Source organism: Oryctolagus cuniculus, chromosome 10 (assembly GCF_051225735.1).
Source record: "Oryctolagus cuniculus isolate XC-2025 breed Fujian yellow rabbit chromosome 10, ASM5122573v1, whole genome shotgun sequence".
Lineage (NCBI taxonomy): Eukaryota > Metazoa > Chordata > Mammalia > Lagomorpha > Leporidae > Oryctolagus > Oryctolagus cuniculus.
In genome coordinates, this window is record NC_142876.1 from 123,393,332 (window position 1) to 123,416,327 (window position 22,996).

Below are 22,996 nucleotides of genomic sequence, written 5' to 3' on the forward strand. Positions count from 1 at the left end.
CCTCTGACTACCTCGGAGCTGTCGCCCCGCTTCCCCGATGACCTCGGAGCTGTGGACACACCCTTGCACTGCACCTGCCTGCTACACGGGTTTCCACCTACACGCTGCCCCTCACCCATGTTCCGCGGCAGCCCTGGGCCCGCGGTGCCTCACTTCTGCCCGGCGGCGCCCACGCGACCTCTTCCCCCGGCCCAGGGCGCCTGCCCGCGTCCCGGGACCGGGCCAAGGGCTAGAACTCCAGGTCTGGAGTCGGATCCCGTTCCGCGCGACCCCCGGCGAGGCCCCGCATCGCTCCGTGACCGCGTACCCAGGGTCCCAGGGAGGAAAAAATGAGTTTCCATGGAGCCCATCAGCACTGCCCGCGGGCACTCAGCCAGTGCTCCTTGGACTCGACTCTCATTTTCAACCACGCAATCATAAGGGGGCGCCTCGGGTTCTGCAGTTTGTCGTGCTGTCGTGGCGTTTGGAAGGCAGCAGAGCTCGGACCCCACACCACTTCCGCGTCCCGCGCCCGGGTCGGCCCCTTTAAGGAGGGCAGGCCCACGTGGCCCAGCAGGTCACATGGTCCGCGGGACAACATGGCTGCGCCCGCGTTGGGGTTGGCTCGTGGGTTCCCGGTCGGGCTCCGTCGCGGTCGCGGTCGCGTTCGCGTTCTCCTGCTGCCGCTGCTCTCGCTGCTCTGCGGGGCGGCGGGGAGCGAGGAGGCCGGGGCCGGGGCGGGCACGGCGACCCTCGCGGGCTCGTGCGGTTGCGGCGCGCCGCAGCGGTCCGGGGCCCACGGCAGTGCGGCGGCCGCGCACCCGTACTCGCGGGAGGCGAACGCCCCGGGCCCTGTCCCTGGAGAGCGGACGCTGGCGCCCACCAAGGTGCTCCTTGGGTTCCTCGGAGTGGGTGGGGGTGCTCGGGCCGGCCCGGGCGGGGCGCGGCGCGGCGCTGGCCGGAAGGCAGGTGAAGGTCTCCCGCCCTTGGAGACGTGCACCTGCGGGTCCGGTCTGACCGGCAGCCGCTGCTCCGCGCCCCGCACCGGAAGACAGGCTGGGCCTCGGGCTCTGCGCGCTTCTGCACTTTGAGGTTCCTGTGCCTCCCTTCTTCTTTCTCGCTCCTGCTTCCTCCTCCCTCCGCGCTGCCCTCTGGACGGAGACCTCACTGCCGCTCCTGGGCTGTGGAGAAGCGAGGACCCTGGGGACGCTGTCTCCGCCGCCCCACTTCTCTGTGGCCTCCTGCGGCGGACTCCGCCCCTTGAGGGCCAGGCCGGTGCTGTCATCCTGCTGTCCTTAGTACCGCCCAGGCGGGACAAGCTGACAGTGAGGGTCACTGCTGTGTATCTGTGCCTTTCACGTAGTGGGGTGTGTTAGGGTCTCGCTTACATACACGGTAACACCCTGCCAGGGACTTGGGCCTGGCGTGTTTGTGCCGACAGGTTGTGGGGCTGGAACCCGGGCTTCCCACTGTGGAGCGAGTACTCCTTTCTGTACGCCTGGTGCAGCTTGCTCCTTTTCCAGCCCACCTTTCTTCGCTCTCGGTTTACTCTGACCCACGTCCAGAACCCAGGGGAGCGATACCCACCCCTCCCCCTTACCTGAATGCCTCCCCTTCTCCGCTCCGTGTTTGCACCGGCCGCCTCCGTAGTTTGTGTGCACTCTGACCCCGCGCTTGCTAAAGGTGCTGGTCTGTGCGATTTAGTATCTCAGCTGCAGAGTCAAGGTGGCAGTACCTGAACTCCTTGTTTCTCCATATCCTGTGTGGTTCTTGGCCTTTCATTTCCTCCTGTTACTCCTCGGAGGGCGCTCTGCACCCTTGGTATGGTGAGGCGTCTTAGTTGCTGTTTCAGTGTATATTGGCCATACTTTATTTTAATTTCGCTCTAACTTGTGTGGTTACAGATGATCATTCTCTCTTTCTAAGGAAAAAGGGCCTGTGTCTGTTTGTCTGCCCTGTAGATAACAGGGCAGCTGTCTTAATTGCATATATGAGGGTATTTCAAAAAATTCATGAGAAAATGGAATAAAAAGATAAGTTTATTTTAGTGCCAAAAAGATTTGAAACCATGCATAGTGTGGAAAAAACCATGCTTGGATTTCAAAAGTTTTTGCCACCGAAATAAACTATCTCTTACTTCTATTTTCCGTGACTATTTGAAGCACACTTTCATACATATTGTGTCAAAAACCTGCCCAGAGCCTTCTGGCCAGTACTGAATACTCTTCATTTTTAAACTCGCTATCTTTCTGTATGCTCCTGAGGAGGATGTAGGTGCAAGCCTGTTTTGAATTACATTTATAAAATGCTGTTGTTCATCTCTAGCGAGTGATTTTGTGTTCTGACTGGATGCCGTGCAGGTCATCCGTGACCAGCTTGTGTGTTCACTTCCGGTAATGTTTGCAGGTGTCCCAAAGCATTGTGAAGTTTATGGCTGATGAGGAGGTAGCTCACAAGTCCTCAGGAACTGCTTCAAAAAAGGGTTATTTATTTAATTTATTGGAAAGACAGAGTTACAGAGGGAGAGAGACAGATAGACATCTTTCATCTGCTGGTTCCAAATGGCAGCCAGGCCTGGGCTAGGCTACAGCCAGGAGCCAGGAGCTTCATCTGGGTCTCCAGGTGAGCGGCAGGGCCCATCACCTGCTGCCTTCCCAGTTGCATTAGCAGGGAGCTGGAAGCAGAGCTTCTGGGGCTTGAACCGGCACTCAAGTACAGAATGCTGGTGTTACTGGCAGCAGCTTAACCTGCACCACAGCGCTGGCACCCCCCCCCCCAGGACTGTTAACCTGCTGGTTGAGCTCTTGTTACCAAGGTGAGAGACTTCATAGGACACAGCTTTTCATCGCTGTTTTCCTTGGTTTCAAATATTTTAGTTCGTATGCAGATGACCTTGGTCTAATTCTGACAAGCCATTCTAAATCAAGGAAACCAAGACTTCTGGGGAGGTAAACAGTAGTAGATCTACTCCCCCTCTTTCTGTTTACTTATTTTTAAAGATTTACTTACTTATTTGAAAGGCAGAGTTACACAGAGGGGGAGAGAAGAGCCAGAGAGAGAGATCTTCCATCCTCTGGTTTGCTTCCCAGAAGGCTGGAAGGGGCTGGGATTTTGAAGTCAGGATCTAGGGTCTTCTCTGGGTTTCCCGTGTGGGTGGCAGGGGCCCAAACACTTAGGCTGTTTTTTCCCGTTGCTTTTCCCAGGCTGTTAGCGGGGAGCTGGATCAGAAGTGTAGCAGCTCAGACACCAGCCAGTGGCCCTGTGAGATGCTGGTGTCGTAGGCAATGGCTTTGCCTGCTATACCACAGTGCTGATCTCTTTCTCTTCTATTTGATTTAATTCAACAGGTGTTTATTTGACACTCATAAGACTGTTCTGTGTGCTGGGCATACAGAGAAGTAAAGACTTTGTTCTCTTGTGACACTGAGCTCTCTCGCTCTCTCGCTGGCTGGCTGTCTCTGTCACACAAACTGTGTCCCTGTGGTGACAGAGCTCCAGGAGGAGTATGTATGGAGGGAGAAAGGATTCGTTCTTCCTGCACGTCAGCTTGTTCCTTGAGGAAAGGGACACATTTGAGGCAGCCCTGGGGGGGAACATCTGCAGGAGCTGGAGATGTCAACTTGGAGGCATTCCAAAAAGTGTAGCATCAGCATGTGAACACCGGGAAGCACATGGGGTGTTTCAGGAAATGGAATGAGTAAAGGTTTTCTGGGAGTGACATGACACCTGCTGATGTCACACTTTTAAAGTGTGGAATGTTTTGCCTTTTAATGAGCACTTGGCAGGATGAAGAACACAGAGCAGTAAGTAGCACTGACTTTATCCTCAAGGATTTTACAGTTTCACTGGGAAGTTAATGACAGTAAGAATTGCGTGGGAAAAAATATAGATATTTTCAAATTTAGCTTAAATTTTGTTTAAAAAAACAATTCTCCTTGAGAAAATTATCCTAGCAGTTTGCTACCTGGCTTCTTGTTGTGTAACAAGGGAGCAAGATGTCTTAATCTTGCATCTTTCAAAGAGTCTGGAAAGGCATTTGGGAGGACAGGATGCTGGCGTTGTCAGTGCCTGCCTGTGTGCACGGGTAGGGTTGCCATGCTGGGAGTTTCTGACCAGCCTCATGCTTCTCTGGGCCTCAGAGGGCCAGTGAGCGTCGTGTCTTCCGTGAAAACTGTCTTTCAAGAAGTGTTTTTTTTATTTTTTATTTTTTATTTTTTTAATCCTCCGAGTTTCCATAGCACTTTTTGTTGTTGCTTGATGGCAGTGTATATATTTTATTTTTAAAAAAGATTTATTTATTTATTTGCAAGGCAGAGTGAGAGAGGAAGATCTTCCATCTGCTGGTTCGCTCCCCAAATGGCTGCATCAGCAGGGCTGGACCAGACTGAAGCTAGGAATCAGGAACTCCGTTTGGGTCTCCCACATGGATGGCAGGGATACAAGCACTTGGACCGTCATCGGCTGCTTTCCCAGGCGCATTATCAGGATTAGAAACAGAGCAGCCTGGGGCCAGTGCTGTGGCGTAGCAGGTAAAGCTGCCATCTGCAGTGCCAGCATCCCATATGGGCGCTGGTTCAAGTCCTGGCTGCTTCACTTCTGATCCAGCTCTCTGCTATGGTTTGGGAAAGCAGGAGAAGACGGCCCAAGCCCTTGAGCTCCTGCACCCACCTCGGAGACCCGGGGGAAGCTCCTGGCCCCTGGCTTCAGATCAGCGCAGCTCCTGTTGTGGCCATTTGGGGAGTGAACTAGTGGATGGAAGACCTCTGTCTCTGCCTCTCATTCTCTCTTTCTAACTCTGACTTGCAAATAAATTCATGAATCTTAAAAGAAAAAAAAAAAAAAGAAACAGAGCAGCCTGAACTGGAACCCATGCTCCCCTATGCGACCCTGGTGTTAAATCACTTTCTTAACTGAGTTACACAGAGAGAGAAGAAAAGGCAGAGAGAGAGAGAGAGAGAGAGAGAGAGTGAGAGAGGTCTTCCACCCAGTGGCTTATTGCCCAAGTGGCTACAACAGCCGGAGCTGCGCCGATCTGAAGCTAGGAGCCAGGAACTTCCTCCCAGTCTCCCATGTGGGTGCGGGGGCCCAAGGACTTGGTCCATCTTCTACTGCTTTCCCAGGCCACAGCAGAGAGCTGGATCAGAAGAGGAGCAGTCAGGACTCAAATTGGCGCCCATATGGGGTGCTGGCACTGCAGGCGGCGGCTTTACCCACCACGCCACAGCGCTGGCCCCAGGGCTCATTTTGATCTCTGTGTCCCCCCAGATGTCTTATGCAGTGTAAGCATCTTTGAATTGAACCTGGGTGCTCCATTGCGGTACACAGGCAATTCTTCTTATTTAATTTCTTGATTGACGTCTTAAAAAAAAAAAGATTTATTTATTTGAAAGAGTTACAGAGAGAGCAAGAGGAAGAGACAGAGAAGTCTTCCATCTGCTGGTTCACTCCCCAGATGGCCTCAACAGCTAGAGCTGGGCCAGGCTAAAGCCAGGAGCCAGGAGCTTCTACCACGTTTACCATGTGAGTGCAGAGGCCCAAGGACTTAGGCCATCTTCTACTGCTTTGCCAGGCATGCTATCAGGGAGCTGGATTGGAAGTGGAGTAGCTGGGACTTGAACCATTGCCCATATGGGTTGCTGGCACCCCAGGTAGTGGCTGTACCCTCTACATCACAGTCCTAGCCCCTTCTTGAATGATTTTTTGCCTTTTTGGTGAAGAAAATATTGAGAAATTAACTTGGGAAAGAAAGGATGTTTGCTACTTTAAGAATTATTTATTATTTGAGAGACAGAACTCCTAGCAGCTGGTTCACTCTCCAGATGCCTGTGTTATTTTGGGGACTGAAGCTGAGAACTCCGTTCAGGTCTCCCATGTGAGTGGCAGGAACTGAGCTGCGTGAGCAGTCCTCGCCGGCTGCTTCCCGGAGTCCACATGGGCAGGAAGCTGGAATCAGGAGCTGGAACGAGAACTGAACCCAGGCACTTCAGTGTGGGGCACCAGCATTCCTCTCCTTCTCCTTCCTCCTTCTCTCTTCCTCCTCCTACTCTTCTTTTTCAATATTTATTTATTTGAGAGGCAGAGGTACAGAGGGAGAGACAGAGAGAGAGATCTTTCATTTGCTTGTTTATTTTTCAAACAGCCGTAATCTCTGGCACTGCCCTAGGCAAAAGCCAGGAGCTTCTTCCTGGTGTTCCATGTGGGTGTCAGGGACCCAAACACTTGGGCCATCTTCTACTGTTTTCCAGAAACATTAGCAGGGAGCTGGATCAGAAGTGGAGCAGCCGGGACTCAAGCTAGCACCCATATGGGATGCTGTGCTGTGCTATAGTGCTGGCTCCGTTGGACACGGGCTTTCTTCTTCTTCTTCTTTTTAAAGATTTATTTATTTATTTGAAAGTCAGAGTTAGACAGAGAGAGAAGCAGAGAAGAGAGAGGTCTTCATCTGTTGTTTCATTCCGCAGTTGGCTGCAACAGCTGGAGCTGTGCCGATCTGAAGCCAGAAGCCAGGAGCTTCCTCCGGGTCTCCCACATGGGTGCAGGGGCCCAAAGGCTTGAGCCATTTTCTGCTTTCCTAGGTCATAGCAGAGAACTGGAGTGGAAGTGGAGCAGCCGGGATTTGAACCAGTGCCCACATGGGATGCTGGTACTGCAGGTGGCGGCTTTACCCACTACACCACAGTGTCGGCCCCTGACACAGGCCCTGTAACTGGTGTCCTAACCACCAGGCTAAATGCCTACTCTGTTCAATATTTTTAAAGTTTGTTTATTTTTCATCTGTTTAAAAGGCAGAGTAACACACCTAACAGATTGAGAGAGACAGAGAAGTATGGCCCTTCTGCTCGTGCGGGCTAACGCAAGGAGCCTGGAACTCCACCCCAGTCTCCGGTGTGGTTTCAGGGGCCCAGGCTCTTTCGTGTTCACCTGCTGGCTCCCAGGAAGCACTGGCAGGAAGCTGGGTGGGAAGCGGAGCAGCTGAAACTCGAACCAGGTCGTGGTCTGCTGTGGTCATGGCAAGGTGTGGCTTCCCCTGCTGTGTCACAGTGCTGGCCCACCGTCTGATAACGCTTTGAAAGACCCTTTCTAAATGTGCTTTTGCTGCACCCGTCCTTCAAGAATTTCCTGAGGTGTGTTCTCCACTTTACAAGTGAGCGACTTAGGGAACTCATTATTGCTGACCCAAGGGCTGGAAAGGGCTGACTGTGGCTCCCTCTGAGATGCCTGTGTGGTGTGGGGCAGCAAGGCGGGGGAAAGTACAGAGAACCCTTGTGTGAGTGGAGGAGGCAGCTGCTGGTGAACAGCCGGAGCGCATGCTTGGGTGTTCACAGGCTTCCTGCCGAGACTGCGGTCTTTCACTTGGCGTGGTGGGCTGGCAAGGCAGGAAGGGAGAGGAGTGACTTGGAGGTGGCGTGGCAACGTGAGCTTCTGTGCGAAGACAGAGGTACGAAGCACAAGTGAAGAGGAGATCATGAAAACTGACGCGGAGGGAAGAGAGTAGGGAGGCAACACTTAGGGATCTCCGGCTTGCAGTGTCCAAGAGTAGATGTGGCCCAGACGCAGCTGGACCCAGGGCCTCAGCACCTTGCCCTGGCACCTGGCTGTGTCTTGCTAATTTTCTTATTTCTTATTTTTTTTAAGATTTATTTTATTTATTTGAAAGAGTTACAGAGAGGTAGAGAGAGAGAGAGAGATCTTCCATCTGCTAGTTCACTCCCCTAATGGCCACAATGGGCAGAGCTGAGCCTATCAGGAGCCAGGATCAGGAGCTTCCTTTGGGTCTCACATGAGTGCAGGGGCCTAAGGAGTTGGACCATCCTCTGCTGCCTTCCCAGGCATATTAGCAGGGACCTGGATCAGAAGTGGAGCAGCCAGGACTTTAATCAGCACCCATATCGGATCTCGGCACTGTAGGCTGGGGCTTTAATCTGCTGCGCCAGGGCACCGGCCCCTTGCTACTTTTCCTGCTGAGAAAATCGGAAGAGAGGGAGTTCCTCCTTTCCTGGCAGCTCCTCGTAGAAGTGCTGAGATGCACTTTGATTGGGTCATGGGCCTCTCTGTCATTACAGCTCTGTGATCAGAGTGTGCCGTGATTTGCCAAGCCTGAGACGTGGCAGGTGGAGTTGGTCATTCTCTGCACATGGGCTGTGGGTGCCTAAGAAGTGGCTTTCAAATGGGACTTCAGGTGCTGTCCCAAGAAGTAGGGGACGTGGGTACTACTGGGCCAAAGGGAACAGATAACAGAGTTGTTTGTGGGGGCGGTGGCAGAGGGGCTGTTACTCATTTTGTGCTCTGAGAATGGGCTGTTTGAATCTAGACCCTGAGTGCAGACCTCACTGGGGTGGTTCTTTCCACTGGGCCTCAGTCCTGCCGAGTGAGATACCTGGTGCTCTGGATTTCGCCAGAGTGACATTTTACATTTGTAGGACAGAAAACTTCATTAGTGTCAATTGGAAATGATGATCCTCTCAGAGCAACACAGGCTATTTTTATCTTAGCCTGCAGGATGGAAACGTGGCTCGCCCAGCTCTGGCGTCTTCCCTGGTTAATGGCAGGAGACAGAAAAGTAGGCCAGGAGTCCACAGTGGAGGCATTGGTGACGCTCACCGTGAGGGGAGGAGGATGGGAACGTGGTTGATAGTGAACCCTGACCGGGGGCACTGGCGCAGCTTCCCGGGGACTCGACTCTGAGCTGAGGGCTGAACGGCCGCTCTTGTGACAGGAGCTCCCCGTGTGCTGTGGGAAAGCTTTTGGGGCCTCTTTTTCAAGATTGATGTATTTATTTATTTATTTTTTTTTTTTTTTTTTTTTTTATTTTTTGACAGGCAGAGTGGACAGTGAGAGAGAGAGACAGAGAGAAAGGTCTTCCTTTGCCGTTGGTTCACCCTCCAATGGCCGCCGCGGCCAGCGCGCTGTGGCCGGCACACCGCGCTGATCCGATGGCGGGAGCCAGGAGCCAGGTGCTTTTCCTGGTCTCCCATGGGGTGCAGGGCCCAAGCACTTGGGCCATCCTCCACTGCACTCCCTGGGCACAGCAGAGAGCTGGCCTGGAAGAGGGGCAACCGGGACAGAATCCGGCGCCCCGACCGGGACTAGAACCCGGTGTGCCGGCGCCGCTAGGCGGAGGATTAGCCTAGTGAGCTGCGGCGCCGGCCTTTTTTTGTTTTTTTTTTAAAGATTTATTTATTTATTTGAAAGGCAGAGTTAAACAGAGAGGTAGAGACAGAGAGAGAGGTCTTCCCTCCACTGGTTCACTCCCTAGATGGCCGCAATGGCTGGAGCTGTACCCACCCAAAGCCAGGAGTCAGGAGCCACCTCCAGGTCTCCCACATGGGTGCAGGGGCCCAAGGACCTGGGCTGTCCTTCACTGCTTTCCTGGGCCACAGCAGAGAGCTGGATTGGAAGAGGAGCAGCTGGGACTAGAACTGGCACCCATATGGGATGCCGGTGCTTAATCCAGCGCTTTAACCTGCTGCGCCACAGCACCGGCCCCATTATGTATTTATTTGAAAGGCAGAATTACAGAGAGATCTTCCATATGCTGGTTCACTCCCCAAATGTCCATAATGGCCAGAGCTGGGCCAGTCCAAAACCAGGAGCCAGTAGTTTCTTCTGGGTCTCCCATGTGGGTGCAGTGGTCCAAGCACTTGGGCCATCCTCTGCTGCTTTTCTAGGTGCATTAGCAGGGAGCTGGATCAGAAGTGGAGCAGCTGGAACTTAAACCTGTACCCATGTGGGATGCTGGCACTGTGACAGTGGCTTTACCCATTATGCTACAGTGCTAGCCCCAGTGTTGGGGCTCTGAACAGTAATTTTAAGATTACTCTAGGTCGGTGCCATGGCTCACTAGGCTAATCCTCCACCAGCGGCGCTGGCACTCCGGGTTCTAGTCCCAGTTGGGGCGCTGGTTCTGTCCTGGTTGCTCCTCTTCCAGTCCAGCTCTCTGCTGTGGCCCGGGAAGGCAGTGGAGGATGGCCCAAGTGCTTGAGCCCTGCACCTGCATAGGAGACCAGGAGGAGGCACCTGGTTCCTGGCTTTGAATCAGCGCAGCGTGCCGGTTATAGCGACCATTTGGGGGTGAACCAATGGAAGAAAGACCTTTCTGTCTCTCTCACTTTCTAACTCTGCCTGTCAAAAAAAAAAAAAATGCTCTTGAGGTTTTGTCCCAAGTCTTCAGTTTTTCTATTTTTTTGTAGGAGTGCTTAAAAATTTTTTAAAAAATGTTTATTTGTTTTTATTTCAAAGAGTTAGAGGGAGACACACACACAGATCCTCCATCCATTTGTTCACTCCCTCAGATGGCTGCAAAAGCCAGGGCTGGGCTAGGCCAAAGCCAGGAGCCAGGACCTGCTTTGAGGTCTTCAACATGGGTGCATTGTCCCATGCATCTTCTTGGATGCATAGCAGGGAGCTAGATTGGAAGTAGAGCAACTGGGACATGAACTGGTGCCCATATGAGGTGCTGGCATCACAGGCAGCGACTTTACCTACTATGCCACAAAACCAGCTCTCTACAATTCCTTCTTTTTTTTTTTTTCAGTTTTGTTTAGTTGAAAGAGTTACAGAGAGAGAAGGAGAGACAGATGTTCAATCTACTGGTTTATTCCCAGATGGCTGCAAACGGCCCAGGCTGAAGCCAGAACCCAGGAGTGGGTATAGGGGCATAAGCACTTGGGCCATCCTCCACTGCATTTCCAAGCTCGTTAGCAGGGAGCTAATCACAAGTGAAGCAGCCGGGACTGGAACTGGCTCCAGTGTGGGATGCTGGTGTTGCAGGCGGTGGCTTTACCTGCTATGGCACAGTGCTGCCCCCCCCATTCCTTTTTTTAAAAAACAAGGTTTATTTGTTTGAAAGGCAAAATAACAGAGGGAGAGTGAAAGAGAGCATTTCCATCTGTTGGTTCGCTCTCCCAGTGACCACTACAGACAGGTCTGGGCCACAGCTAAGCCAGGAGCCAGGAAATTCTGTCTGGGCTGCTGAGTGGGTGCAGGGCCCAGCCACTTGGGTCGCCTTCCTCTGCCTTACCGGGCACATTAGCAGGAAGGAGGGCTGGAAACAGGAGCCAGTGCTCAGGTGGTGCCCGACATGAAATACCAGCGTCCCAGGTGATGGCTCCATCTGCTGCACCACAGCGCTGGCCCTGAGCTGCTTAAAATTCTGAGAGCCGGGACTGGGGCATCTGGGGTCCACACGCCTGCAGGATGGTGGAGATAACACGCCCGGCAGCTGTGTGCCTGGAGTGGGAGCTGCAGCAGGGCTCATCGAAGGCAGACACGCTGTCTGCGTCTGGGACTGGGTTATAAATGAGTTAGAATTTATGAGTAATTCAGATGATGGATTCCTCCATGTATTCAGTCTTACTCGTTCAGTTGGTAAAGATTTTTTGAGTGTCGACTGTGGGCAGTGCACTGTGTGGTTGCTGGGGAGGCAGAAATGAAGAGTGTATTTCTGGTCCCCAGGGGAATTTGGATCTAGGGAAGCAGATGCCTTGTGTGTCCGTCATCATGGACAGAGGCGTGCATCAGGGGTGGCCATGTGAGCTGTGCAGGCAGGAAGGGCTTCCTAGAGATGGTGGTACTGCAACAGTGACATTGTTTACAGAGAGACGCGGCGGCTCCTGGACACGCAGGTAAAATACAGGGTCAGAGATGGGGAGAGGTTAGGTTCTGAGGTTTAGCTGTCTTGCCCTGAAAGGTGACGGAAATCCCTAAAGAATTTGAGTAAGAAAATGGTGTCATCGGATTGACATCTTATTTTTTAGTAATTGGTACATTTATATGTTTCAAAAAACTAAGCGTATATAGAAGGGTGTGTGGTGGGAAATCTCGCTTCCTGTCCTTCCCTCAGAACACTGCTGCCCGTGTTTCTCGTCTGTCCGAGAAGGGACGTCTGCCTGTGCGGAAACACAAAGCTCTTCTCCTTTGCCCCTGAGAGCGGCCGCCCAGGCACTGCTGAGGTCGTTGCTTCTCAGCTCTGCATGTTGCTGCCGTCTCTGCAGGGTGATGCTCTAAAAGCGTCCTCTTGTTCCTCTTCTATTGTCTTCTTATGACTGCTTATTTATTTATTTATTTTTGACTGGCAGAGTTAGACAGTGAGAGAGAGAGAGAAAGAGAAAGGTCTTCCTTTTTCCCAAATGGCCGCTACGGCCGGCGCACCACACTGATCCAAAGGCAGGAGCCAGGTGCTTCCTCCTGGTCTCCCATGGGGTGCAGGGCCTAAGGACCTGGGCCATCGCACTCCCGGACCACAGCAGAGAGCTGGCCTGGAAGAGGGGCAACCGGGACAGAATCCGGCACCCCAACCAGGACTAAAACCCAGGGTGCCAGCGCTGCAGGTGGAGGATTAGCCTAGTGAGCCGCGGTGCCGGCCATGGCTGCTTAATTTTAATGTATGGTTGGCCCACAACCTTCGTAACCTGTCCACGAGCAGTAGAGCTTTTCAGAGCCGCGATTGCCCTGGAGCCAGGGGAGTAGTGTTTTTAGAAGGCTTGGGAGGGGCTCACTGTGGGTTGTGCGAGTGACTCGGGGAAGGTAGGTGGCTTAGGAGCCAGGAGAGCTGTGGGAGGGTGAGGCTGGGGACAGCAAGACCTTGGGTGATGCTGCTGCAGTTACCTGGGAGTAGCAGCAGGGGACGATCGGAGAGATCCAGCCAGGCGAGGCTGGGGTCAGGGACGAGCAGTCCAGGATAATGGTTGGGAGCAGTGGTCATCCCTTAGGAAAATCACCCTTTATTATTCCCACATCATGGATGAAAGTAGTAGCACTTTTAGGCAGAAACACATGGCATGGAAGCTTGCACTAGCACAGAGGGTCAGTGGAGATACAAAGTAGAAGCAGTAACTCCTGTTTCCTGATTGCTGTTTCTTTCAGGATTGTGTCTCTAACCAGCTGTCTTGTGTCTCTAACCAGCTGTCAGAAATACATTCTCTGCAGACACAGTGTCTTGCTTTCAAATCGTTTAAGTGAAAAATCAATTAGATTTCTCAGGAGCTAGAAAGTGTCAAGCCTCTGATGTATAAACAAGGCTTCAAGTCGCGTAGAGAAAATGAAGTCAGAGAATCAGCCTGAAGAGGCAGTGCGGCTTAGAGCGCAAGGGTTGAGGCGAAATTCATGCACCATACAGTTCTCCTTTCATGCGTGCATACGGTTCCGTGGCTTTTAGTGTGGTCCTAACCATCACTGCAGTCTATTTCTACATCTCATCCTCACAGAAAGCGTCTGAGCCTGTATCCCACTGCCGCTCAGCCACTTTGTTTCTCTTTGGACTTTGTGATTCTTATCTTGTGTGAATGCACTCATATACTATGTGCCTGTTGTGACTGGGTTTTTTGAATGAGTGCAAGACTTTAGAGGCTCCTCCACAGCGTAGTGTGGCTCGGTGTTTCATTCCATTTTATGGCTGCTACTGTATTTGAAGGGGGTACTACGTTCTGTTCTGATTCTATTAGCCGATGGCCACTTGGGTTGTTTCTGTTTGCCTGTAGTGAGGAATGCTTCTGTGAGCTTTGTGTGAACCGAGTTTGTTTCCCTTGGGTATACACCTAGGAGTACAGGCTCACGTGGTAGCTGTGTGCTCTGTTTCCGGGGGGAGCTGTGTGACTGTTTTCCATGGTGGTTGTGCTGTTGTACATCTGTGAGGGTTCCGTGTTCACATTTCCCCATCAGCCCTTGCTTCTTTTTGGGGTTATAGCTGTGGTAGTGGATATCAGGTGGGCTCACTCTCATTGTGTGTGCATTTCTGTAAGGACTCATGATGCTGAGCTTGCCCTGTGGTCTTTTTTTAAGATTTATTTTATTTATTTGAAAGACAGAGTTACAGAGAGGTAGAGACACAGAGAGAGAGGTCTTCCATCTGCTGGTTCACTCCCCAGATGGCCACAACATCTGGAGCTGTGCCAATCTGAAGCCAGGAGCCAGGAGCTTCTTCCAGGTCTCCCATGTGGGTGCAGGGTCCCAAGCACTTGGGCCATCTTCTACTGCTATCCCAGGCCATAGCAGAGAGCTGGATCAGAAGAGGAGTAGCCAGGACTCGAACTGGCACCCATATGGGATCCGGCGCTTCAGGCCAGGGCTTTAACCTGCTGCACCGCAGAACTGGCCCCACGCTTGTTGTCTTTAGCTAGCATTTTCAGTGCAATCCTCACACCCCTGTGCTCACTGCTGGGAATTGAGTGGTGAGCAAGGCAGCCACAGTCCCCGCCCTCTTTTTTATTTTATTTTTTTAAGATTTATTTATTTGGAAAGGGCTACAGAGAGAGAGAGAGGGGAGACAGAGACAGAAATTGTCCATCTGTTGGTTCACTCCCCAGATGGCAGCAAAGGCCAGTGCTGGGCCAGGCTGAAGCCAAGAGCCAGGAGCTTCTTCTGGTTCTCCCACGTGGGTAGCAGGCTCCCTAGCACTTGGGCCATCTCCACTGCTTCTCCCAGGCCACGAGCAGGGAGCTGGATCGGAAGTGGAAGAGCCGGGACATGTACTGGTGCCCATGTGGGACGCTGGTGTTGCAGGCGCCTGCCCCGAGTCCCCGCCCTCTTGGAGCCCGAGTTCATGTGAAGGTGGATCGGTTGCATTCCACTGTAATAAAGGCTTTAATAAAGAACTGTGTCTCACACGGATCCTCAGTAAGCTTCCCAGGGCTTCCATTTCAGTGACGTCAGTCTTTTCCAGAATTCACACAGTGGTTTTTGAGCGTATTTTTGTGGAATTTTTTTAACTTTTGAAAGTAATTTTTTAAAAGATTTTATTTATTTATTTGACAGGTAGAGTTACAGACAGTGAGAGAGAGAGAGAGAGACAGAGAGAAAGGTCTTCCTTCCGTTGGTTCACTCCCCAGATGGCTGCAGCAGCTGGAGCTACGCCAATCTGAAGCCAGGAGCCAGGCACTTGTTCCTGGTCTCCCACGTGGGTGCAGGGCCCAAGCACTTGGGCCATCCTCCACTGCTTTCCCCGGCCACAGCAGAGAGCTGGACTGGAAGAGGAGCAACCAGGACTAGAACCGGTGCCCATATGGGATGCCGGCGCCGCAGGCGGAGGATTAACCTGGTGCGCTGGCCCCTAAAAGTAATTTAAAAAACAAAACGGGTGGATTTTGGGGTGCAGCGGGTAAAGCTGCTGCCTGTGGAGCTGGCATCCCATATGGGTGCCAGTTCATGTCCTGACTCTTCCACTTCTGATCCAGCTCCCTGCTCGTGGTGTGGGAAAGAAGCAGAAGATGGCCCAAGTGCTTGGGCTCCTATATCCACGAGGGAGACCTGGATGAAGCTCTTGGCTCCTGGCTTCAGCCGGCCCAGCCCTGGCCATTGCCACCATCTGGGGAGTGAACCAGCGGATGGAAGATCTCTGTCTCTTCCTCTGTCTCTGTGAATCTGCCTTTCAAATAAATAAATAAATAAATCTTAAAAACAGAAAACCCCAAGGGCCTAATAAATTAAAAAGTGTAACAAATATAAAAAGAAAAAAGTGGGACAGTCTCCCTGCCCTGTGTTCCATGTATGAGCAGCCTGCGTGTCTGATTCCAGGACTGTCCCTGTCATGTGCATGAATTTGTAACATGGGATTTTGCCTGGAGAGGTTTTGTCTGGAGAGGTTTCTTTTTTGAGGACTTCTTTGCTTCTTCTTGTGACTAGTGACACCTTCACTGAGGGGTCGAGGGATTTCACTGGTGGCGCAGCAATTTCGTGGTCAGGGTTGACTGGTCTTGTGCTGGGAACCTGACACGTGTGACGTGTGACTCCCTGTGTTTCTGCTTTCGCTGCAGATGGTCCTCATCCCCGCCGGGGTGTTTACCATGGGCACGGACGATCCTCAGATAAAGCAGGATGGGGAAGCACCAGCCAGGAGAGTGACTATCGACGCCTTTTACATGGATGCCTATGAAGTCAGTAACGCTGATTTTGAGAAGTTTGTGAACTCAACTGGCTATTTGACAGAGGTAATGGGGCTCGGGGTGGGAGGAGAACTCGGGTTTTTCCAGAGCTTCTTGGAATGCTGTGATCACAGCTAGCGCTGGCCAGTCTCTCCCTGTGCCTAGCTCTGTGCTCAGTACAAGGGGGCTTCAGGAAGTTCACGGGGAGCCTGGAAACGGGACCTCCTACAGGCTGGAAGTACATGTTGGTTCCCAGAGACTGGGGCAAGGTTGATGGATGAACACTGAGTTGTGGCTGTGGGAGAGGTAGCAGTTCTGGGCTCTGACACAGCAGGTGACTGTAGATAACGTCTGTGTCCCCTGCATTTCTCCATGAAACAACTGGAGATACAAGTTTTAATGTTTCTACCAGAGAGACTTTAAATCTTTGAGCAGAGAGTTATGTTTACCCTAATTGGGCATTTCACAATGTATACTTGTATTGAAATATCACACAAATATGTATAGTTTTTATGTGTCTGTTTAAGAAAGTGAAAAAAAAATTATGGAAAATTCTCGCATGCATTGCTGCTGTGGGCTTTAGAAAGCTTCTTTGTATGCAGTCAGTCTTTCCTTTCAGTGGGATCCATATCTGCAAACTGAGCCCATCACAGATGGGAGACGTTGCACAAAGGTCGTGTCTGTACTGAGTACTGTTTTCCTGGTCACTGGTCCCTAAACAATGCAACGCAGCCACTGTTCACTGGCATTTCTGTTTTGTTAGGGATTATAGGTAACAGGAGTAGGTTCTGCACAAACACTATATCATCTTATGTAAGGGCTTGTGTTTCCTTGGATCCTGGTGTCCATGGGCAGCCCTGGAGCCTGGGTCCTTGGCTAGCGAGTGATGGCTGTTTCACTTAACCCCTCACAGTCACCCCACAAGTGGACATTTTCCCAGTGACAAACTGAAGATTAGAAGAGTGGTTTGCCTGCACCTGCATGGCCAGTTTGTGTTCCAGCTGGGATTCAGGCCCGGGAGTGACCTCAGAACGTGTGTGCTGAGCCCTTCTGCTTATTGTGATACCTTCGTATGTGGGCGAGTGTCACTGACCACTCAGGGTCCCGGGACACCCGATGGCATGGAAAGTGAGGCCATTCTGCTTTCTCAGATAGTGGCAGTGTGCTCGTAAGTGACAGATCTGGAACACAGCCTTTCGTCTACAGCTTTATCCCATGGCCTCCATGCCCACGCCCACTCTGTCCCGTGCTGCTTCCAGGCCTTGTCCTGCCATCCCTAGGTCCCAAGGCAGGGTTCTGATGTTTGTCCTCACCGCGTGAGGAGCAGAAGGCTTTCTAGTGTTCCTGTGAGTGTCTGATCCACACTGGTCTTTTAAATACTTCCAGTTTCCTCCCACTGAGAGTCCTTACCTTGTGTTTAGTTTGTGGAGTCCCTGTTCTATGTTTTTAGGCCACTGACATCTTTTTTTTTTTAATTAAAAAAGCAATTTGAGAGTGAATGCCGAAAGCAGAATAGCATTCAGGTTTGGTTTTGCATTGTCATATTTCTCTGGGATTTACATGGTTTAGATTTTTTTAATGCAGATTTGTAGCTCTTTTTGTTCTGTGAGGATACTCTCAGGCTGAGCTCCTTCGTGGTCCACTGAGCTCCAAGACTGATCTGGGAGGAAGGCCTTGCCTGGACCTGGGTTTTCCATGAACATTGGGCGGAATAATTGGCTTCACGGTGTCCGGGAACATGGATGAGAATTAGTCTGGATATTTGCTGTCCTCTAGGTAGAATTTAGCATTTCCTCAGTTATGATGCAGACAGCAAACCGCAGTGGTAGCAGCAGTGCCCGTCACTTTGTCACCACCAGAAACTGTGGACATCTTTCATTGCATAGTTGCCATAACACGTGCTGGAATATAGTTTGCATTTATCACCACTTTGATGCATGATCAGTGAGAGACCTTAATAAATAGTGCGTATGCTACTGTAGCTTAGTTATTTTACTGGTATTTCAGTCCACCTAGTTTTCTTAGCAGTTCTTTGGGTTTGGTTTTGTGCGTTTAAGCATTTCGTTCTAGAAGAAAGTCCAGAAGCTTCCTGGTCCTGCCAGAGGGGTGTCGGGCACAGGAAGGGCCAGAACCCCTGCCTTGAGCCAAACATTTCTTGTTGTGATAGAGGGCACTTTCCAGAATTTTCCCATCTCTCTGTGTTCATTTGACACACACACCCTTGCTCACTGCACTGCAGCCCCTGGTCTTGTTCCTGTCCCCCCTTCCCCTTGTTTTTTTTTTTTTTTTTTTTTTTGACAGGCAGAGTTAGACAGTGAGAGAGAGAGAGAGAGAGAGAAAGAGAAAGGTCTTCCTTATGTTGGTTCACCCCCTAAATGGCCGCTACGGCCGGAACTATGCCTATCCGAAGCCAGGAGCCAGGTGCTTCTCCTGGTCTCCTATGCGGGTGCAGGGCCCAAGCACTTGGGCCATCCTCCACTGCCTTTCCGGGCCACAGCAGAGAGCTGGACTGGAAGAAGAGAAACTGGGACAGAATCCGGCGCCCCGACCAGGGCTAGTACCCAGGGTGCTGGCACCGCAGGCAGAGGATTAGCCTAGTGAGCTGTGGCGCCGGCTGATTCCTGTCCCTTGAGAACTTGTCATGGTTTGCCAGTGTTAGAGCTCAGCCTACCCCCCGGCTGGCTCCACAGCCCCTCCCCACTTTCTTGTGTGGCTCCTCCTTGTTCTTGCGCCGCACCAGCTTAGGTGTCAGTGTCTCAAGGAGACTGTCCTCGACACTTCTGCCTGGCAAGGTGAAACTGTAGTCATTTTCTTTCTCTTGACTTTTGCCTGTGCGCCACACTCAAGCACAGGTAGGACAGGGGCCACGCCTGTTGGGTACTGACCTGGTGCCCGCTCATCTAGCCCGTACCAGGCACGTGGTAGGTGTTCAGTACGTGTTTGTAGAAGGAATCCATGATGTGTTACTCATGTGTTGGTGTCGGAGGGAATCCAGGAGACAGCTCCTGGTGAAGCACAGGTGATGAGCTCCCGTGGGAGCGGCAGCTCTAGGTCCACACGGTGCTCCCTGTGGTGCAGACGGGACAGGACCAGAGGTGGAGATCAGAGCGTGTTCCTAGACTGCCGTGGTTGCAGCCCTGAGCCAGAGCAGGCTCTGCGGTGGTCACCCGCTGTACCTCAAGTCCCCTCACTTGAGCCGCCAGCAGCAGTGTCCACACGCAGATTCCTCGGCCTCAGCCCAGGCTCCCCCAGAATCAGGATCTGCTGGGTTGCAGGACAGCTGTGTGCTTTTGTCAGAGCCGTGTGGCTGATCTCAGCTGCACACAGTCTGAGAGCTGCCGGCATTGGGAGAGGCACAGGGAGCCCAGGGCAGAGCTCAAGACTAGAAAGTAGAAGCAACCAGGGAAGCAGAGTTGCGGAAGCCGAAGGAGAAAGCTCTCCATTTCCAGCCGCCGCTGTGGCTCACTAGGCTAATCCTCCTCCTGCGGCACTGGCACACCTGGTTCTAGTCCCAGTCGGGGCGCTGGATTCTGTCCCGGTTGCCCCTCTTCCAGGCCAGCTCTCTGCTGTGGCCAGGGAGTGCAGTGGAGGATGGCCCAGGTCCTTGGGCCCTGCACCCCATGGGAGACCAGGATAAGCACCTGGCTCCTGGCTTCGGATCATCGCGGTGCGCCGGCCACAGCGCACCAGCCACGGTGGCCATTGGAGGGTGAACCAACGGCAAAAGGAAGACCTTTCTCTCTGTCTCTCTCTCTCACTGTCCACTCTGCCTGTCAAAACAAACAAACAAACAAACAAAAAAAACAAAAAAAAACAAAACTCTCCATTTCCAGCACAGAGAGCCAGGGAGCTGCGGGGAGGAGATTTCAGTGTCGGTTGGAGTTGTTCTGTCCAGATTGGCTGCTTGAGGTTCACAAGCATGGCTGACACCCACGTGGCACTCAGGTGTGTCAGGAGAGCAGCAGGCGGCGCCCTTGCCTTCTCACGTCATGATTCCAGGGGTGGGATGGGGGGCAAAGCTCAAGTGTGATTGCACGGGTCCTGGGGATGCACATTTCTGAAGCCACCTGTAACACGGGCAGTGTGTTTCCGTCAGCAGGAGCAGTAATCCCTCCAGCCTACCGGGTCTTGAATGACAAGTGTCCTGTAAGTGACGCTGGCCAGATGCTCTCGCGAGTCGTCTGGCAGTCGTTTGGGCAGGCAGAGTCACCCCAGTGCCGTGAGACGGGAATGGCCCTGGGGAATGCGGGACCACAGCCTCTTCCGGATTTTGTCTTCTACCTTCCTCTAGGCTGAGACGTTCGGCGACTCCTTCGTCTTCGAAGGCATGCTGAGTGAGCGGGTGAAGACTGACATCCAGCAGGCAGTAAGTAACATTCCAGCGGGCTCCCTGAGACGGGCTGGTTGAGAAACCCCATGGGAGGGCCCCCGCCCCCAGCACCGTGCCGTCCTCCATGGTAGATTTGCCTGTGTTCCCGGCCGTGGGCTCAGTCACCTTACCTCGAGGCAGAGGGCATCCAAGGGAGCGCTGGATTTGCCTCGACTCTGTCGTGTCCCGCGATGCCACGTGGAGCTCACCTGAGCCTGTCTTTCGCGTCTGGCTGTTTCTGGAGTGGAGGGGCTGATGACAGCGGTTTCAGTTCTCTTCTTCAAGTCTTGGTCTCGGAGCTGCTGTGTTCACGGGACCAGAGGAATGATCATGGAGGGGTCCCTGCTGGGCGCGGCAGTGGGGAGTGTGCTGGGTCTGCCCTTGGCCCTGGCCGAGGAGGTCTGGGAGTGCAGTTCCCTAAGCGCCTGGGTGGGCAGATCTGTGTATTTGCTGGGTTCAGTGTCATGAAAACCTGGGAGCAGTGGAGGTGTGAGGGTGAGCTGGGAGCTTGAGGGCTCAGTGACCAGAGAGGAGGGAGTGCGGGACAGGCAGGAGGCTGGGAAGAAACCAGACTGGCATTCCCGGAGACACAGGTGTTAAAGATCTGCGAGTCCCCTCCTCTCTCCTGCCCGAGCTGCGGGGTGGGGTGGGGGCTTGTCTTCCTGGGCTAGCGTGGCTGTGTCCTCTGAGCAGTGAGGCAGAAACACGAGGCTGGCCCGGCCCCTCTTCTTGCTCATCACCTGCGGGGAGAAGATGAAGCCAAGAGAGGCTCGCTTTGCGGCCATTTGTAGGCGCTTCAGGCCACTTTTTAAAACGTGTTTTAGATAAATGTCTGAGAACCCTGGTTTTGCTGTCTGCCTGTCGGTGTCTTTGCCCACAGCCAAGCTTCTGTTACAGGCCTGTTACGTAATCGGATAGCCACCCCTCCCCATGGGGCTCTGCGGTCAGGCAGGCAGGGGTTGATGGGCCCGCAATGAGGGAGGGCATTGCGCTCATTCACGTGAGCAGCACTTTGAGATCCAGGGCCTCTTGTCACTCGAGAACCTGTGAACAGGTTAGGCGTGAAGGCGCAGGTGAGGGGCTGGCTCTGAGGGCGCCCGTGGAGTGCGCGGTCAAGTGTGTGTGCTGGTAACCGGCCGAGGAGCCGTGCTCACACGCTCACCCCTCTGCCCAACTCTCCTTTAAGAGCACGCCTTTTAAGCTTTGGGCAGTGCTGAGCACCTGAAGGAAATCTGCAGGTGACCTGGCAGAGGCGAGCCTTCGTGTTTTCCTCCCTGTAGCCCTTTCAATCCCAGAGTTCCCAGAAGCTGGGACTCTACATGGTGCAGGGCGTGGTTTTAGGTGGTGGGTGGCTAAGCCCAGGAGCTCCTGAGCGAGTGTCTCTCTTTCGGTTGTCCTTGAAGACCTGATTGCCAAGGAAGTGTTGTCGTGGCCTGCATGCCCTTGGTGCTCAGGCACACTTTTTGGTCTCTCTTAGCACAGAACTAAGCCTCGACACCTTCTTCAAGCTACAGTACTAATTAAAATTTAGTAAGTTGTTTATTTTCATGAAATTACTTTTTTTTTAATCACTCATTTATTTGAAAAGCCGGGAGAGACAAAGAGAGTTCTTCCATACCCTGGTTCACTCCCCAGATACCTGCAACAACCGGAGATAGGTCAGGCCGAAGGCAGGAACTCATTTCAGATCTTCGATGTGGATGCAGGGACCCAAGTACTTGAACTGACCTCTGCTGCCTCGTAAGGTGAGCTTTAGCAGGGAGCTGGATTGGAAGCAGAGCTGGCTAGAACCAGCAACTCTGATGTAGGATGTGGCCGTCCCAAGAGATATCGTAACTGTTGAGAAGGTGCTCCCCTCCCCTCTCCCACCTGCACCAGGAGCTTTTTGAAGCCCCCTTATTTGTGTGGATTTCAAAAACTCTTTGCACCAAAATTTTCTTTTTCTTTTGTTTTCCATAAACTTTTTGAAGTACCCTTGTGTTTTATGGATTTTATTCTCTTTGAATCGTGATCTCTTTTAAAGGATAGTTTTTTCTGTTGGGCATTCGGTGACTCTTTAAGTTCTTGTGAGTCTCTGTCTTTTCACTCTGTCTCATTTGAAGGGGGGAGGGAGAGAGAAGGAGTGGGAGGGGAAGGAGGAGGAGGAGTGGGAGGGGAAGGAGGAGGAGTGGGAGGAGGAAGAGGAGAGAGAGAATCTTTTGTCTGCTGGTTTACTCCCCAGATGCCTGCAATAACTGGGCCCGGACCAGGCTGAAGCCGGGAGCCAGGAGCTCTTCCCTGGTCTTCCACGTGGGTGGTGGCAGGGACTCAAGTGCTTTAGCATCATCTGCTGCCCACCAGGGTGAGCATGAGCAGAAAGCTGGGTTGTAGGCCGAGGTGGGACTGTCTCCCAGACACTCCCATGTAGGATACAGGTGTCTCACGTGTTGGTTTACCTGCTGTGACACAACACCCATTTCCTCTCCTTTTTATAACAGCTTTATTGAGATGCAATTTACATGCTGTAAGACTTACCATTGAAAATATACAATCCAGTGTACTGGTGTTTTTTGGGGGATTTTTTATATGGTTGCCCAACCACCACCACAGTCTAAGTTTAGAACATTCCTGCCAGGCCACAAAGAAGCCTTGTGCCCATTAACCTTCAGTCCCACCGCAGCCCCGGACAGTAGTCCTGAGTTCTTTTGGAGGGGATTGGGAAGCCCTTCCTGTTTGCTGTGCCCTCTCCAATGACAAGAGCTGTCAGCACCCTACCCCCAGCCTGGAACTAACCATTTTTCTGAGAAGCTGT

General features: G+C 52.4%; 1 protein-coding gene across 5 annotated transcripts in view; it reads left to right on the forward strand.

Moving 5' to 3' along the window:
• Positions 1 to 549: 549 nt before the first annotated feature.
• The window catches only part of SUMF1 (sulfatase modifying factor 1), an 89,158-nt gene continuing 66,711 nt past the window's right edge, over positions 550 to 22,996 (forward strand). For 3 of the 5 annotated variants that reach the window (XM_051831916.3, XM_051831915.3, XM_051831917.3), the window contains exons 1-3: positions 550 to 866; positions 15,729 to 15,902; positions 20,128 to 20,202. In XM_051831916.3, the coding sequence (XP_051687876.2) occupies positions 579 to 866; positions 15,729 to 15,902; positions 20,128 to 20,202 (537 nt within the window). In that variant the 5' untranslated portion in view covers positions 550 to 578. Of the gene's footprint in view, positions 867 to 984; positions 1,072 to 15,728; positions 15,903 to 20,127; positions 20,203 to 22,996 lie in introns of those variants that run through there. The other 2 variants (XM_017350181.4, XM_089305670.1) reach the window with 2 other exon arrangements.